This window comes from Rattus norvegicus, chromosome 1 (assembly GCF_036323735.1).
Source record: "Rattus norvegicus strain BN/NHsdMcwi chromosome 1, GRCr8, whole genome shotgun sequence".
Taxonomy (NCBI): Eukaryota; Metazoa; Chordata; class Mammalia; order Rodentia; family Muridae; genus Rattus; species Rattus norvegicus.
In genome coordinates, this window is record NC_086019.1 from 268,309,905 (window position 1) to 268,328,136 (window position 18,232).

The 18,232-nt window shown below is 48.7% G+C and overlaps 1 protein-coding gene across 3 annotated transcripts; it reads right to left on the reverse strand.

The window, feature by feature from the left end:
* Positions 1-739: 739 nt before the first annotated feature.
* On the reverse strand, positions 740-16,809 carry Vax1 (ventral anterior homeobox 1). Of its 3 annotated transcripts, XM_039089676.2 has the most exons (6): positions 15,466-16,809; positions 14,487-14,656; positions 14,240-14,326; positions 12,618-12,819; positions 4,821-5,008; positions 740-3,026 (listed from the first exon to the last, which is right to left on the reverse strand). In XM_039089676.2, exons 4-6 carry the CDS (start codon positions 12,622-12,624, stop codon positions 2,445-2,447), a joined length of 777 nt encoding a protein of 258 aa, XP_038945604.1. In that variant the 5' UTR covers positions 12,625-12,819; positions 14,240-14,326; positions 14,487-14,656; positions 15,466-16,809; the 3' UTR covers positions 740-2,444. The 3 variants fall into 3 exon arrangements, with proteins under 3 accessions (XP_038945604.1, XP_038945611.1, NP_072158.1); XM_039089683.2 differs by lacking the exon at positions 14,240-14,326; NM_022636.1 differs by lacking the exons at positions 12,618-12,819; positions 14,240-14,326; positions 14,487-14,656; positions 15,466-16,809 and adding an exon at positions 6,121-6,361 and having other exon boundaries at positions 2,445-3,026.
* Positions 16,810-18,232: the final 1,423 nt, after the last annotated feature.

The following is an 18,232-nucleotide window of genomic DNA, read 5'->3' on the forward strand; positions in this document are numbered from 1 at the left end:
GGGGACTCTAGGCACAGCATATGAATTGGGGTTCAGGGACTGGCTTGCACCACTGAGAAACTGTGGTCCATGCACTAGTGACTCCCACTTGTGGAGATGTCACCCTGTGTGCACCCCTTGCTTGAGCTTTTGAGGAGGCCATGTCCACTGCCACCATTTTCCAGGGCACTCCCACATCCCCCTAAGTCCAGACTGCCATGCCTTCTTCCAGAGTCACAGTCTAGGTCCTGGGGGAAGGATGAAGGAGAGACACGCACACGGGAACACAGAGAGAAATTAATATCTAGTTCATTTTCTTTTGCCCTAAAAGGTTCTGTTTAACGGCCAAAATATCTTTCAAGTTAAAATAAAGTAATTAAAATTTTGTTTGTTCAGGACTGTATTTTCACAAAATCGTAAAGTAGATGCAGCTGGAAAACTCTAGAAACACAGAAAGCATTAGGAGACAGAAACTTGTGCAGGACAGAGAGGATGACCCTGAGGAACCCATACTTCGGACAAAGAAGGGGGAAACCAGAAAGAACTCAAGACCAAATGCAGGTCCTCTTAGAGACAAAACAACACCCTCTCCAGCGACCACCCTCAACCCTGGCAGCACAGGATGTGCCCACCGTCCCTCCCTTCACTTCAGGATTCACACCCTAACCTTGAAACTCACCATTTGCTGGGTCTTCCCTTGGGGAGTGGGGTTGTATGTGTGTGTGATTTTTTTTAATCTTTCAAATATAAGACAAAAATACACTTTATCATCATAGATATATATATTTCACTCTCACCACATAAATACAAAAACATCCAAAGAGCCAAGACGTCCGGAACACAATTAGTAGCCAGGATTTAGTGACACCTACCCGCGTTTGAATCGTTCGTTCGTTATTTTCTTCGTTATTTGCCGAGAGAGAGAGAGAGAGAGAGAGAGAGAGAGAGAGAGAGAGAGGAGAAAACGAAACAAGAAAGAAAATGGGAAAAAAGATGAAAAACTTCGGATGTAAATAATTTACAATAAAGTTACTTTGTTCTTTAGAATGTTTTGCGCTTGTTTCAGATGGGTGAATACATTCTAGACACGGAGGCACCTCGCTCTCTGGGCCTGTGGTTTTGGTTAAAATGCGAGTGGCGATGGCTCTGGGGGCTAAGGTTGCTGCGAGGGCTGGGGCTGCACCTGCGTGGTGGAAAGGGTTGTAACTCGGGATCGGATGTCTGACACCCTAGGGTTGAGAAGGGAGAGGAAGTGCTTGTACTGCCAGCCATACAAGGAACCACTGGCACCAAGAAACTAGGACCGGTGAAGGCCAAGCCGGGCACCCAACCTGTCCTTCAGAAAGCAGCTGATCAAAAAATCCCGGCCCTTCCTGCTTGGTGAAAAGCCTTTTGTAGATATCGGAGTTTAGAAGATGAAGCAAATATAATGGGTGTTGATTTAGTTCCAACCCCCCCGTTATTCTGTAGCTTTGCTTCTGGGAGCCTCTAAAAAGAAGTTCCCATGACAGGAGACTGACACTAGCCACCGCGCACTCTCCTGGGAGGAGCAGGAAGCCGTGGGCCACCGCCCTGAAAAGAAGATTCTCAAGCTTCTGTCATTGGCTTTTCCTTCCGTTTCCTCTTTAAATTCCTATCTAAAGTCACAGCGCTCAGGATTTTAATTTCGCACGTTCCATGGTGCGTTCTCTAGTCCGAATTTCGTACATCTTTCAAACTCAACTGTTTAAGTGTTTAAAAACAGGTAACACTTCATCCGGTTTTATGTAGCAATGACTTTTGCTTTATTGCTGCTGGATCAAATTTATCACCACCTTTGTCTAACAGGACGTCTGCTGGATCGTTTCTCAGGGTCGGGGCGCCTGTGATAGTTTTCCTAAAAGAAATAAAACTCATCAGCTCTGTTCTGGACAGGAGCTGAGTATGCACCAATTATCCTGAGAGGTCTAAAAATCGGGACCAGGAACTCTCCCAAAGCCCTGATTTCTCTGACAATAGGGGATAGGCCCTTCTTTTGGGGTCTAAAAAAAAAAACCCAAGAAGCCTTTTCAGTCCCTGGCGCCCTGCGAACATAGTTCCTCTTTCGAATATTCATAGGAGCACTGTGCAGCGCCCCTATCCAGAGCAGGTGTGGGGGCCTGGACTTAGGCTCAGTCTGTTCCTTCCCTGGCTAGCAGGGTGGGGGTTGGCTAATTCGGGTATTTCTCCCTAATTCTTTGGATCATTCCTGGATTCAGAAAGAAACCGGGGTTGGAGGAAGGGAGGAAAAGTAGAAAGAACAAAACAGCCCGAGTGAGTTGAAACCAATAGTCTGTGCCGGGGTGGGGTGAGGGCCAGGGGCGCAGTCAGAGGCTTGGTGGGGGCCAGGAAGGCCAGTGCAAGAGCACTGGGCGCCTAACGCGCGCGAGTCCATAAATACCACCACAAGAGATGTTATAAATATAAATACAGGGTAACACTTAAAATCAGTCCAGCGCTTTTTTCTCGGCCCCTTCTTTATTGTTGGTCCGGGAGTAAGGCTCGAAGGCCGAGGAGCTCAGGTAACGGGCTGAGAGTTCTTGCAAATTCCCGGCTAGCGAACCAGCCATCGTCAACGGGGCGGAGGACAGGCGGCTGGCGACAGAGCCTAGCAGCGACGGCACCGGCAGGCTGAAGAGACCGTGGCTGGCTGTCGGAGCTCCCGCGTGCAGTCCCCCGGGCCCTGCAGGCCCGGGGCCGGGAGCGCCGCCCACGGCTGGCGGATGCTGGGACGCCGCGCCGGCCGGACCCGGGGCAGTGGCGGCGGCGGCGGCAGCAGCGGCGGAGCCCGCAGCAGCGCCTGCACCCAGGGCCGGGAGGCTGGGCCCGCGCAACGCGGAGCCCAGAGCGCCTGTAGCACAGGGCGGCAGCAAGGCGGGCAGCCCGGGAGGCGACAACAGGCGGCCTTGCTCCAACAGCCGCAGCACGCTGCACGTGGCGGCGGTCTCCGACACCACCGAGCGCAGCTCCGAGTCTTTACCCTGGTCCTTCTTCTGCTTGGTCCGCCGATTCTGGAACCAGACCTTCACCTGCGCGCAGAGGCAGGAGGAAAAGTGGGAGAGAGCAACAGGAAAACGCAGGGTCAAACGCTGCAGGGTTTGGGGGGCGGGGGTGTGTGCCTGAGCTGCTGAGACCCTCCCCCAACCTCAGCCCTCGATGCAGCCCCACCCCGCAGCAAAGGGTCTCAGCTCCAAGGCTGCTAGCGGCAAGCGGATCAAGTGCCACCACGAGGGGGACACCACTCCACTAGGCTACGCTTCCGGGTCATGCAAGCAGGCCCAGGCCAGCGCAGGTTACAAAAGCAAAGTAATAAAAATGTCCACGCCACTAGGAAAAAAGCCTGAGCTATTTCAGTATCCCATGGAGCAGTTTTGGTTTTACAAACTGGTGAATCGGCACAGGCTAAGTAAGAGCTTAAGGTCAGAGCAAAGCTGTGCAGAAAGTTGAAGTGATTGGGGAGCGGTGTCTCAGGCTTCCTAGATTCAGGTCCTAGTCCGGTGACTTCAAATTTAGCACCAGAAAAATCTATGTGTGCCTCTTAGTGGCTCCGAAGAACTGCCCCCTGCCTGTTAGACCAAAGACTGATCTCGAACCAGCAGCAGACAGGGAAGGTCTGGGTGGGAAGCAGACATTTGTGCAGGGTGGGCTTCACAAGTCAAGCTTTCTCCGCCACCTCTCTTCACCAGCTGGTTTGAAGGATCTGAACGTTTCTTTTCATTAACCCTCCCTCTGCACTCCATTGGGAACTTTGGAATCATGGGAGGAAGATAGGAGACTGAAGGAGACTAAATAAATTTTACACACACACACACACACACACACACACACACACACACACACACACACCCCTCTTCTCTTTCTGCCTCTTCTGGCCTAGAGTGGAGGGTAGTGGCTATATGGAAAAAACCATCCTATTTAGGTTTTGAAAGCTCAAGGGGTTTTGCACAGACAATTAAAAAACCATTACAGTGCCAACTTAAACTCAGATTTCCCCATCTGTTCAGCCCTCAGTTTCCAGTATTCAGTCTAGATTTTTAGGTCTAAAATGCTCCCTACCTGCTTTGGGGCTGGACATAGAAAAAGAAACTAGAAAGAGAGGTGACCAGCAGCCTGAAGGGGCAAAACCTCCCTCTAGCATCCTGGACCCTTAGCTCACAGGGTCAGCTCCAAAGCAGCATGGGACTTTGTTTATGGTAAGGAGAGGACCTAAAATGCAGAAGACACTATATACACTGCAGGCACCCAAGTCACCAGATTTGCTACCCACCCGACTCTCCCTGTCACTGGCACAGAAGATAGTGCCTTTTAGGACCCCAGAGTGGTGCTCAGGGCTGACTGTTTAAGGAGTGGGCGCTGCCAGATTTGCACAGGCAGGTTTCTGAGAGTTGGCACCCCTTTCTAATCCTACTTCCTGCAGAATTGATCTAGGTGCTGAGTAAAGCTAAAGGCACTGACATGGGGTGTTAACTGGGAATATAGCCAAGATGGTATGTATCCAAGTGGGGGAAACAGCCTTTTAAAAATCAGAAGCCATCCAAAAATTCTTAAGAGCCAAAAAGAATTCCAGAAGGACGGAATACGGGGCCCTTGGGCCAAATCAAGATATGCAGAAATTAGACTATGGTGGATTTGTGAGAATGAGGAGAGGACATGGCATTTTAAGAAAGAGGAGGGAGCCTAAGACCTTGGTCCCCATCCATTCCATCTCCTCTAAGTCCCTGGTAGGTTCTGTCCAAAACAAGGTAGATAGCGAGGAAAGGCAAGCTACCGCGCTGGGGAGAGGGAGAGAAAGCCTGGTGGTGTGAACACTGGCAGCTGGGTACCTGGGTTTCAGAAAGATTGAGCTGCCGAGCCAGCTCGGTTCTCTCCCGGCCCACTACATATTGGCAACGCTGGAACTCCATCTCCAGTCTGTAGAGCTGCTCCGCGGTGAAGGACGTGCGTGTCCTCTTGGGCCGGTCCAGGTCCAAGCCCTTGGGCAGGATGATTTCTCGGATAGACCCCTTGGCATCTAGGGAAGGGTAGATGTCAGCCACCAGAACCCCGTCCCCGGTTTTCTCTGCCTCCTTGACCGGAGCTAGCTAGGGACAAGACTCTGGTAGGCTGCGGTGGGTGTACGTGGTGATTGTAGTCATAAAGCCGAGACTCTGGGTGGATGGAGGCCAAGGAGTCTAACTTTATACCATGAACTGGGAGAGTAACCAGCGTGTCTTTGAAGAGTTCTCCCAGACACTGGAGTGGGGGGTGAGGGGGAGAAGCAGAGCAAAAACAAACAAACAAAAAAACAAAACTGAATTCCAAATAGGTGGATGCTCCTTCCGGCCTGGGGAGCCTCTGGTGTGTGATCCGAGTCACCAGTAGCCCAAAGGGGCTCTTAACGATAACCCTAGCCCCATTATGGTCCCAGATAGCAGGGCAGCCTGCACTCCTGTGGTCCCCACCCCCACCCCGGGTCTCTGGCCTGCTCCAGTCCGGGCAGCGGAAGGAGGAGGGACCGAATGTCCGCTTGCAGGGCCTGGCTATCTGCTAGCGGGGGCGGCGCCGACTGAAGCCGGGCCTCGGCGCCACCACTGCCCGGGAGAAGCGCACGCCGCTCCTTGAGCGAGGACCAGCGAAGCAAAGAGGCAGCATCCGCAGCCTTGCGGCCCAGCTCCGCAGTCCCTCTTGGCGACAGCGGCCAGGCCAGGAGCGCAGCACCAGGGCCCTCGGCCCCGCCAGCTAACTTGCCGGCGCTGGCCGACAGCCGGAGGCTACCGGTCCTCGCTCAGTGCTCCATCAGGTGCGCTCTGCCCTCCAGGGCGCAGACACTTGCAGGCCGAAGGTCGCGCGCACGTCCCCCCGGAGGAGCTGGGTCCGAGCCCCAGCTTAGTGGCCGGTCCACAGCACCTGGGTTCCTCCCGGTAGCCGTGCTGCGGGGCCCCTCCGGGTTGCTAGGGCCCAGGCTCTGAGAGAGCGCTTTGAAAGGAGCCCCAGGCACGGGTTCCCGCGGCCGACCGGACCCAAGAAAGAGAGGGCCACCAACAACTTTCTCCCAAGTCCTCGCCAGCCCTAGGCGGCGACGCGAAGCCACCGCAGGAGAATTACCCGCAAAAGAACGCGCCCCAAAGCCCTGCCCATCCCTACCTCGGACTAGGATCCGGCGGCAGTAATCTGGGTCTGCTGAGGAATTGGATTTACTTTTGTTACAATCTTCGGAAGCGCCAGACGCCGAAAAGGCGCCCTGCGGCTCCTTGAGGAAGGCAGCCGGAAGGCTCCCCTCGGCGCCCTTGATCTCTCGGCTCTCCTTGTGCGCGTTCTTCGATACCCTGGCGGCCTCGGTGTCCGAGTGGCACCGGACGTCCATTTTGTCTGTTTTCCCGAACATAGGCAAAAAAAAGGAAAAAAAGAGAAAAAAAAAGAACCAGAAAAACAAAAAACACAGAAAAGAAGAAGGGGGTAAAAAAAAAAGAGGCAGAAGGGGACAAAACCCCTAAAACGCAGCACCTAAGCTGGGTCGCCCGCCAGAATGAATGTCCCCGCGGGGTGGCTTCGGCGGCCGCAGAGGGTCAGCGCAGACAGGAGAGTGGCGCTCTGGTAGAAATGCGGCAGGTCTTGTCCAGGATCCCGGTGGAACAGTGGTGAGGCCGCCTCGTCAGCGCCCGCGTCCTCTGAGCACGTCCAGTGTCCCCAGCCTGGCGATCATGTAGCGAACAGCGCAACTCCGAAACGCTGCGGCTCCGCCTGTTACTGAGACGGCCGAGTTGTGGTTGTCCGACACCCGGGGGGACGCACACTCGCTGTTGCAATTGATTACGGGTAATTTCGCAGCCCCCACGTTTCAGTTACCTCACGAATACACTAAATTGTTTGGATAATATATCAGATCGTAATGGATGGTTTCTGTCCTTGTCCCCAATCAAGTAGGGGTTTAGCCAGTGAATAAACGGAAATGATTGGTCTTGCTTTCGGGAAACACAATCAAAGACCCACACTTCCAGAAAAACTTTTGACAAGATTCATCCTGAATTGTTAGCACCATTAGTAGGCATTATTAACTTTCTCTTTGCCTTTGACCATCCTGCTCACATACTGGCTAAAGGGGGTTTCCTCCAGACTCGCCAGGGAGAGCCGGATAGGGGGGTTACACCCTCAGTCTCTGTAGCTGAAGAAAGCAGTTGCTTCTGGGTGGGGAAAGGAGGGAGGAGAAAAGTTTCCCCCTAAAGTCTCTCCCCCACACTCCAAAAAGGCCAAGCTTTCTCCCCAAGCGACTTCTTAACACACCTCGACGCTGACAGCCATCTTAAACTGCTGCCCCTCTTCCTGTAGCCCCAGTTGGATTTTTTTTCATGCCTGCACCTCCAGCAGCCCTGAGGCAGCCCATTCAAAGGGCAGCTTTGTACTCAGAGTGGGGGGGGTGGAGGGAGGGAGGAAGACAGACAGGGAGACAGAGGGAGAGAGAGGGAGAGAGAGGGAGAGAGAGGGAGAGAGGGAGAGAGGGAGAGAGGGAGAGAGGGAGAGAAGGGGAGAGAGGGAGAGAGAGGGAGAGGGAGAGAGAGAGAGAGAGAGAGAGCGCGCAAAAAATCTCAACTGTGAAATCTGCTTCAAAAAAAAAAAAGTTTCCCCCTAGCTATTTCATTGTCTTGCTACAATGTCTTTGAGAAAAGCAACAGCCAGTAATCCAATAACAGCATTGATTAGGCCACAATGATTCAATTCAAGCGCATGGCCTTGTGCAAGGAGCTTGCTCCAGCCCTTCTCGTCACCTTGCCGGGGCAGAAGCCCTCTCCACGCCGCTCTCCCCATTCATTCCTTTATGGGAAATGCGGAGCAAAAGGAGTGAAAGATGGCAATTATCTAATTGGACTATTAACAAACAGTCCTCTGAGTGCGGCGGTCTGGCGTGGCTCCTGGGCGGGGGAAGGGCCGTGTTCCCGGCCCTCATTCACAAAGAGTGCAGGGGCCGCGGAGGAAAGGGGGTTTTTAAAAGGGAGTGGGGTTGGGGGGGAGAGGCGAGGAGAGGTGGGAGGTTTGGCTGAGAATTTTTCCACACAATTCCAAGAATGGGGCGGAGGCGGGAGGGGGAGGGGCGGGGGTCTGGGCGAGAGGGTGGGAGGCACAGAGTGAGTGGGGAGGACAGCGAGTGTGTGTGGCGGCCTCCGAGGGGCTCTGCGCCCGCCCCCACAGTCCGGCTGTCACCTCCCGGCCACCGCCGCGGTCCCTCGGGACTGTTGGACGTGGAGGGGGTGGGCCCATCCGGGTAACCGCACTCCTCTCCAAGCCACCTCGGGCCGGTCCCTTAGGGGCAACCGCTTTGGTCAGTTCCCAGGGTATCTGTCGCACCACAGGCAGACCTCGGGCTTCGACTTTATATGATTGGGGATACTTGGGGTAATTCTGTTGAGTGTTGTTCACTGAGCGGGGAGCATTCCGGGGACAGGTTGAGAGCCCAAAGATATAGATCTCTGCGGGAGCTGTCCTCAGGCCGGACGCCTCCGTGCGACCTGGCGGCAAGTGCCTAGAACGTCCACCCAGCAGGAACGCAAGGAAACGGAAAGAAGAAAAGGGTCTCTCCTTGGCGAGCCAGCACGCCGACTCTAGAAGTTCTGCCCGCGCCGTCTTGGCCCCGACGACTCTGTGAAGGAGGGTTTCTGAGGCTTCGGATGTTACCGTCTGGGTGCCCTTGCTAAGATCCTTCGTAGTACTGCTCCTGGTGCAGGTCTGGAATTCCAGCCCAAACACACACACACACACACACACACACACACACACACCAAACTCCAAGTGGTGGGCTGAATAACCAGCGTGAGGTGTTCAGACTTCTGCTTAGGGGCAAGTTGGAGTTCCCACTTTGACTTTCAAAAACCTTGGAGAATCATTGAGACCCCAACAACGGATCAGATAGAACTGGCCTATCTTAGATGGTTCCAGGCCCCTAGGCCTGAGGACTCTGCAGCCTCCTCCTTACCGGGAGGACACCTACTACCTGGAAGGAAGTCTTTTTTAAAAAATAAGAGGGGCCAGCTCACCATTTCTTTCAAATTTCTGGGGAGCGCCTGTTCACTTGAACCCGGGAGCAATTGCTTGTTTTTGTTTGTTTTGAGCACTGGTATATTGGGTGTCTAATCACATTAAATATTCTTAAGCTCTTTCTTGGGAAGATAACAACATCCCAGGCTAGGGCTAAATGAGTAGAGAAACTGAGACATTCGATAACTTGTCCGAATCTCAGCTCAGTGTATACAAAATTTGAACTCCTCTCTGGCTAACCTCAGAAGTGTTCCAGGTCGTCCAGCTTCTTGGGGCTCTGGCTTAGTTCCCAGCTACTCCCTGCTTTGAGTTTTCCCCAGAATCCCAAAGGGATGCAAAGTGCTCAAAGAGACACATAGCTGTGCCCTTAACATTAATACTAAAACATTTTGAGTATTTGACATTTGTTTCACTTCATGCCCAAATAACAGGAGACAGACACAGAAACATTGAGTCTCACTATTTTTAACTAGCCAGGAGCCCATCACCCTGCACCGACATGATCTGAGGTGAACAAAATCCAGTTCTCTGTGTCTCAAAGTTGTCTGATGACTGGGATCAAAATCCAAGAATTCACATTTCTGCTGGCTGGGGGGTGGTGGGGTGACTCTTTTAACAACTTTGTTGGAAAAAATTGTACCTTTTAAGTTGGGGGCCCTTAGTTGTAAGGGCAGAGACACACCACCATTCAATGCTTATTGAATCTGCAAAATGCTTTCGTTGAACTATCTATCTGGCTTGATGATGTAGAGATTTATCAAGCTCTAGAAATGTCAAAAGCAAGGTAGCACTCAGGAGGTCTCCAGCACACAGGCAGGCTGTCTTCTACAGGATCTAGAACAAACCAATCAGCTATGGGAACTCACTGACTTTAATCATAGCTCCATCTTGGAAGTACTAATAATACTATTACCAGATGCCCATCTAGGCTTCAGGCATTTCAAATAGCAAAATTAAATAAAAGTCAGTGTTCTGTGCCCCCTCCCCCTCCCCTCTATCCCCCCTTTTCTCTCTCTCTCTCTCTCTCTCTCTCTCTCCCTCCCCCCCCACCTCCCCTCACTGGTTTAAAATTCTGTGGGCATCCATCCAGAAAAACCATGACAGGTTTCCCAGAGGACACAGTGGAGGATGGACGGCCTGGATGGAAATTTCAGAAAAGCAGCTGCTGCTCTCAGCCAAACGAAAGCTGTGTGTCCATTGGCAAAAGAAAGGGGAGGGGGATCTGCTCAATTATTTGGATAATCTGAGACAAGCCTGTGCTGTGCCACACACATGAGGACATAGGGCTGCTCCAGGTGAAAGTGTTTTACTCCCCTGCTTACATTCTTCCCCCAACCATTGCCCTTCCTGCCCCCACACGTCTGTCTGCAGGTGCAGAGAGACCCAGAATAGAACTGTAGAGCTGGAAGGGTTTTTAGAGATCATCCATTCCAGAACCTTCATTTGACTTGACAGATGAGGAAAATGAGCCGGGAAAGACAAAGCAATTTATTAAGGATTAGACAACTAGTTAGTGGGGGCCTCTGGGCTGCAGTCCTGGTCCCCTCCCCACCCCTGACTCAAAGCTGCATTCTCATCTCTGCCCAAGCTTCCTAGAGTTGGCAAGAGAATGCACTCTTTGGGACAGGGTGAGATGATGCTACAGAAATGAATTAAACGTTGACTTGAGCCATGGGGATGTCTTTCATAGTCTATGCCTCTGCTCATGTTCTCTCACTCAGGCATTAGAAAGTAGGATGAAGATGGTGCTAAGCATAGTCCTCCATCACCCTTCCCTTGTTTATTTTCAGTAGAAATAAGAGGTAAAAGTCCACTGCATCAGAGAAGATGAGGCAAACAGAAAGGAAGTCTTTTCTGTGAGTAGGGTACTGAATACAATCAATTAACAGCCAGGATAACTGGCATTTGTACAAACTTTCATCTACAAAGTTGCCAGAGGTGGAGCACTCCATCTTGTCTAGTTACTAATGCCCCCATCCTGCTGGAAGTCATTGAGGTAATAGAAAAATAAATGAAACACAAGCTTCTATTGAACATCTAAAACGGAGAATGTAGCTGTCCATCCAGGTATTTCTGTCCTGTTTCCCCTTAAGAACCAGCCAGTGTGCAGAAAGCCAAACTCTAGGTTAGTCTTTTTACACATGAAGCAATTGGTTCCATTGGCTTCCACTTCTTAGCCTTGCATGTTGTATCAGGGAGTTAAGTTTTGTCAGTGAATTAATAGTTTGAATGTGAAGCATTCAATTTTAGAGAAATCTTAGAGTGATTGCTCAGTAATTCTATAGGTTCAGTTATTTTTTTTTAAATGTAACAAACCAAACAAAGAAATGGAGCAAATATGGACTCTGTGGCCAATCAGGTTACATAATTCATGTGTGCAACTCCCAGCTCCATTCCCTATTAGACAGTCATTTTTAAACAGTTACATTCTTTCTCTGTGCCTCGACATTTTGTCAGAAAAATAAGTTTTGCTGTATGTAGCACCTGTAAGTATTGAATAACTAAAATAAAGTGCTTTAAATGATGCCTGTCAGATCATGAGCACTGTCAATAAATATTTGCCATCAGTGTCCTTACTTGTGCACCTCATGTAGCTAGAACAAGAGATACCAAGAAAGAACCAGAAGCCAGCCAGGATCAGTGTCTGGTTCTGGGAATGTGTAGTGAAGGTGGGCGGATTAAGCACCACACAATAATGAATATCCAGGATTTAAGGGCTGCCATGCGAATGCCAGCAGCAAACCACTGAACTGAGAATAGGTCCCCTATTGAAGGAATCAGAGAAAGAACTGGAAGAGCTTGAAGGGGCTCGAGACCCCAAAAGTACAACAATGCCAAGCAACCAGAGCTTCCAGGGACTAAGCCACTACCTAAAGACTATACATGGACTGACCCTGGACTCTGACCCCATAGGTAGCAATGAATATCCTAGTAAGAGCATCAGTGGAAGGGGAAGCCCTGGGTCCTGCTAAGACTGAACCCCCAGTGAACTAGTCTATGGGGGGAGGGCGGCAATGGTGGGAGGGTTGGGAGGGGAACACCCATAAGGAAGGGGAGGGGGGAGGGGGATGTTTGCCCGGAAACCGGGAAAGGGAATAACACTCGAAATGTATATAAGAAATACTCAAGTTAATAAAAAAAAAAAAAAAGAAAAAAAAAGAAAAAAAAAGAAAAAAAAAAAAAGAATTAATTGAACACAAGTAGTAGTGACAAATAACCAAGAAAGCTACCAAGTGACAAGTGGGCAGATAGTGTACAGTAAGAACCCACTTTACACATAGATTTTCATGTCCTGGGCAATTAACATACAGTGATGACACACTTTACACAAAGATTATTCATTTCTAGGCAGATAACATACAGTGATGACATGCTTTACACATAGATTATTTATGTCCTGGTTTGGGAAGAGAAAGGACACACAGAATTTCATTTTTCTACTTAGAACAGTAAACAATTTTAAATTATAAATTTCTTCGAAGTAGAAGTTTCTAGTAGTGTCATGTGATACAGACTCACATGGTGTTTTACTGAGACAAGACGCACAGGAGGACATGTGATGTTTGGAGAGAATATAAATAGGACTCAAGGAACAGTGACAGGGGTTTGCATACCTAGCATTGCAATGTCTCCTGTCTTTACTGATCTTCACTTCATTGAGAGAGGCATGGCAGAGAATTTCTCCTGGTATCACAGCTGGCCACTCCTGCTGACTAATGTTGACTCAGTGGTGGCCTAATGGTTTCTGCTGGATTATGCCACCGTTGCTGGTCTGTGTTTGGTATTCTGATGTTACTGAACTGAACTGCTGGCAACCTAAAAAAAAAAAAAAAAAAAAAATAAGGGCTGCCATGATCTCATTAAACTCCCTAGCCATAAATGTGTTGCCCTTCCTCCCATAAATAGCTAAACCAGCCTGAGCTCTCAGGGACTAAACCACCATCCAAAGAGTACACATGGACAGACCCATGGCTCCAGCTGCATACGTAGTAGCAGGGATGGCCTTGTTAGGCACCAATGGGAGGAGAAGCTCTTGGTCCTGCCAAGGCCAGACCTCCCAGTGTAGGGGAATGTCAGGGCAGGGAGGTGGGAAGGGGTAGGTGGATAACACCCTCATAGAAGAAAGGGGAGGGGAGATGGGATAAGGGGTTTATGGACAGGAAAACTGGGATAACATTTGGAATGTAAATAAAAATATCAAATAAAATAAAGAGCTGTGGTCTATTTCCTCTTTGCTAATTTTGGGTAGCTTTGTCATATGCTTTAGTCAACAAAATTCTATGCATGTGATCTTGTGTCCCTTGAGGGCCTTAAAGCAATGTGGTCAGATTCTGAATCCACCTGTCCTGCTGAAAGGAAGTCAGCCTAGGGAAAAGGAGCAAGTTCAGTGCTTGTAAGGCCATGCGATATTCGTGGTAGTTTTATGAGAGATCTTGGCATGAACCATTGATACTGAGTCCTGTCCAAAGCACAATCTTGAGAAAATATATAGTGGTGGTTGCTTTAAATTGCTAAGCCTTGGGTGTGTTTGTTAGGCCTCAGCAGGTAACTACAAAACCATAGGATGTAGAGGAAACCAAAGCTCAGCCATTTGTCCATAGTCTCGGCTAAAGAATACCACAGACCAGAGTTAACCAGAACCATACTGCACCAAAATCTGTGGTGGTGGTGGTGGTGGTGGTGGTGGTGGTGGTGGTGGTGGTGGTGGTGGTGGTAATTAAAGGACTCTAGTGACCCCTTCAGAATCACCCAGTTCTAAGCGATAGTTATACATTTCTTGTTTATCCTTTCATATTTCAGAGTGACCTCCTTAAGATGGGCTAATGAAGGACTCATTTGTTAGCCTGATGATGAAAGGAACGAAGATTTTAATTATAACAAGCGCGATATCTGCCAAGACATTCCTCTTGAAAAGTGAAGGGGGGCATCTCCTTGGATCCCAGACCCCCCAATTCTGTATTTCTTTCTTTCTCAGATAGATAGATAGATAGATAGATAGATAGATAGATAGATAGATAGAGCAAGCTTTTATTTTATATATATGGGTGTTTTGCCTAGGGGCCAGGAAAGGGTGTCAGATCCCCTAGGACTGAAGTTGCAGACGGTCATGAGCCTGGGAATCAAAACTTTGTTTTCTGGAAGAGAAACCAGTGCTCTTAACCACTGAGCCATCTGTCTCACTCCTTCCTTTCTCTTTAAACAAGAAAAGGTACAAAGGGACAGGTTGAGCCCTCACCTTTAAGAGATTAGAGACAGTCTAACAGCAAATGGGAAGTGACAGCAGGTGGTCATTTGGCTCCTTGAAATTCTCCAGGTGAGTATTCTGGGAGAAGGAAAAGGAAGGCTGGTTTTTATTAAGCATTTTTCTAGGTCACAAAGAACTTAAAAGTTTTCCAGGAAGCCTGGTAATAAAATTTGTATCTTTCTAACAGGGTACATTTGTGTCTCAAAGCATCTTTAAACCCATCATTTTTCTAAAATACCTTACGGGCTGGAAAACAGCTGGGTTGTTTACTCAGTAGATAGTAACAGCTTCTGCATGAAAGGCTCCTGGATCCTAGGGCCACAGAGAGGTCCCGTGTCAAAAGGGTGAAGCGAGGACAGCTCCTCACCTAGAGTCTCTTTCTATACAGCTCACTCCATTCAGCTGTAACTGGAAAAGGAAGAAGATGCTGTCTGTTCCGTGTGCTCAGACAAGACCATTTCAGCTCCCCACTCAACGCCTGCGGTGCTCATTGGTTTTGTTTTACTGTTACTCATTTACTAATCTTAGAACAGGGTCTCCTCTATCCCAGGCTGACCTTGAACTCACTATAAAATGAAATATGCTTTCCTTGAACTTGAAATCTTTGGGCTTCTACCTCTCCTATGCTGGAATATGGTGGGCATCACCACAACCAATTCTGGGTTTCCTGCCTGCTAGGCAAGCACTCCATCAAGCAGACACCTACTTAATTTTTTTTTAATTTTCATTTTTTTTATTAAAGAGAGGGTCTTGCTATTTAACCCAGACTGGCATCCAATATCTGAGCATTGAGATTATGCACACAACCAACACATTCCTCCCATAAATTCAATTCTAAGGAATTTAATCCCCCACCCCCACCGTTTCTGAGCCATCAGACACTTAGAGGTGGTATAGGGAAATGAGATTATAGGCTCAGGCAGGAGCATTGGTGATGGAGACTGCCCGCCAACAAGAAACCTTGGATAAGGATAGAAAGTAAACCTGGGAATTCTATAAATACCAGAGCCACAAGTCAAGTCATGACAACCTCAAATGCTCTTGAGGACCTGAAGGCAGTAGATATCTAGGCCGATGGCCTTCTGGGATTCATTTATATGTTGTTTGAGAAGGCAAAGAAGCCCAAACAATATTTGAGAGATGCTTTGACATAAAAATAAATACACGAAATTGCTCCTGTGCCATAGCTCATTTCTCTAAAATAAGGCAGAACTCACTGTCGCTGTAGATGCCCAAACTGCGCCAGCGTGGATGCAGAATACACTAGAGGACGTCCTTCCTTTGACACGCGGAGAGGAGAGATCTGTGGCCTGGAGCTACAGAACTGAGGGTGAGACGGTTTTTGTCCCCAGCTATTTTCTGTTTTGTAAGACAGACCAAAAGAATGAAGGACAGTAAAGTGGAGTGGAAGGAAGAGCGAGCCTAAAGCATTATGGGAGCCTAATGCATTATGGGTACTTCTATTTGCATCGGGAAGAAAAGGAAATGGGAAGACTCCCAGTTATTCGTGAGAGACAAGATTGTTTGGAGTTTTCTAGAGATGCTCACCTGTAAAAGAAATGGAGGGTTTGGGCCCTACAGCCACCAAGGACTGGAAGTGACCCGTGGCCCCCTGTGACCAAAAAACAAGGCAAAACTAGTCTCCATGGAATGAAGGTCCAGCGAATAAAGGGGAGGGGCCTGGGGATGTTTTGGTGCGCTGTGTTCTTCTTCACATCACACTCCCTCTTTTAAAGCAAAGAAAAATGCTTTGTAAACGTAGACTAATTAAACCAGCGTGGCTTCTCAAAGCAAAATTGAGCCCCTTTAATCTGAACTTTCTGAAGAAAAAAAAAACAATAAAATTAAGGTATAATGTTCCTGAAGAGGAGTAGATAGGAACAGAAACAGCGTTTGTGAAGGATTAAGTATTTAAGTGTGGCTTGATGTCTGCAGACACTGTGGATGGAGACATTCACACCCCTCCACAGTATGGACCACTGAAGACCAAGGCTGAGCTGCAAGGACCTTGGAGAGTCTCTCTACAGCAGCCTGCTGTGATTCCCTGTCCACAGGCTTTTCTAAACCCTGGAATCAGGAAGGATCAGGAGGCCACCTCATGAGTCAGTCAGATTCTCCCAGCATCTTGACTATAAATGCCTCTCCCGGGGCATCCACCAGACACCAAACATCTGGTTCAGAGCATGACATCCTTGATACACAGTGTTTTAAAAAAATACCCACAGCTCAGTTGAGACTCTGCCATAAATCCCTTCAACAACTTAGTTCCCACCCTCCATAGTTGAGGGGCCTCAAGTTTGCTAAACCAGCACTTCACCAACAAGATGCACCCATCAGTCTTTACTGTTTTATTTTGAGACACCAACTTTCCTAGGCAGGCATTCAACTTCCAATCCTCTTTCCTCAGCCTCCTTAACAGCTAAGATTTATAGGCTTTTGTCTCCTGGGCCCAGCTATTTACTACACATTCTTTTTGTCCCCTTCGAAATGTTAATTTGGGGCTGGAGAGATAGCTGAGTGGTTAAGAGCACAGACTCTTCCAGAGGATCCAGGATTGATTCCCCTGGCACCCAAATGGCAGATCACAACTTTCTGTAGCTCCATCCCTAAGAGATCCATCCAATACCCTTTTCTGACCTCTGTGTGCATACACACACACACACACACACACACAAAGACACACACACACAAATCAATACTTAAAAATAAAATGTTTATTCATTTAAAAATTTACATTTATTTATTTGGAGAAGTCAGGCAAACCACATATTCATGTGAGGGTCAGAGAACAACTTCTGAAGTTAAGTTCTCTCTTTCTGCTGTCATTTCTGGTGATAAAACTTGGGCTGCCAGGCTCGGTGGCATGACTACCACCATTGGTGCCATCTCACCAGCCCCATTTCCATTGGTTTGTTTATTTACTTATTTATTTTGAGACTCGATCTCAAGTATCCTGGGCTGGTCTTGAACTCAGCTGAGGATGACCTTGAGATTCAGGTCTTCTTGGCTCTACCTTGCACACTTTATATAGTGCTGGGGGTGGGATCCAGACCCTTGTGCTTACATAGTAAGCACCCAACCAACTAAGCTACACTCCTTGCTCCCTCAGAACAGCAAAAGAGGATGTGAAGTTGGGTGGGAGTGGAAAGACGATCAGTGGGCTGTGAAATGGGAGGTGACATTCAGAACAGCTTATATGCATGTATCCAATTCTCAAAGAACTAATTAAAACATTATACATACATGAATGTATATATATGTATATGTATATATATATTTATACACACACACACACACACACACACACACACACACACATTGCAGCAGTTCTCAATCTGTGTGCCAGGGCCCCTTTTGCAAACTTCTATCTCTAAAAATAACTACATTATGATACATAATAGCAAAACTACAGTTACAAAGTAGCAATGAAAATATACATTAACTGTATTAAAGGACTGCAGCACTAGGAAGGTTGAGAACCACTGAGCTAGAGAGATGGCGCAGTGGATAAGAGCACTTCCTGTGCAATCATGAGATCCTGAGTTCAATTCCCCAGCACCTGTGTGAAAAGCAGTGTGGCCACACATGCACCGTAACCCCAAGACCATGATGATTGCTGGGTTTGCTAGCTGCCAATCTGTCTCCCGGTTCAATTAGAGATTCCACCCCAAGAAAATAAAAGCGGAAAGTGAGAGCAGAAGACACCATGCTATAGATCTCTGTCCTCCGCACATACACGTGTAAACAGCCAAGCAGCCTGTTCCCATCCAATGTGGCCTTCACTCTTCATTGCTGGGGGAGGCTGGGTGATCCTGAGGGTCCTCCCTGTTCTCCTGGTCTCCAGTCTCACATTCTGTGGCTGAGCCTGGGAACAGCTGGCTGCCTGCCGAAGTAGAGACTACCTGTTTTACATGGAGTGGTGGTCCGATTGCTCTCTCAGATAAGTCTGGTTGGAAATGTGATAAGTAATGTTCCCTGTGCTGT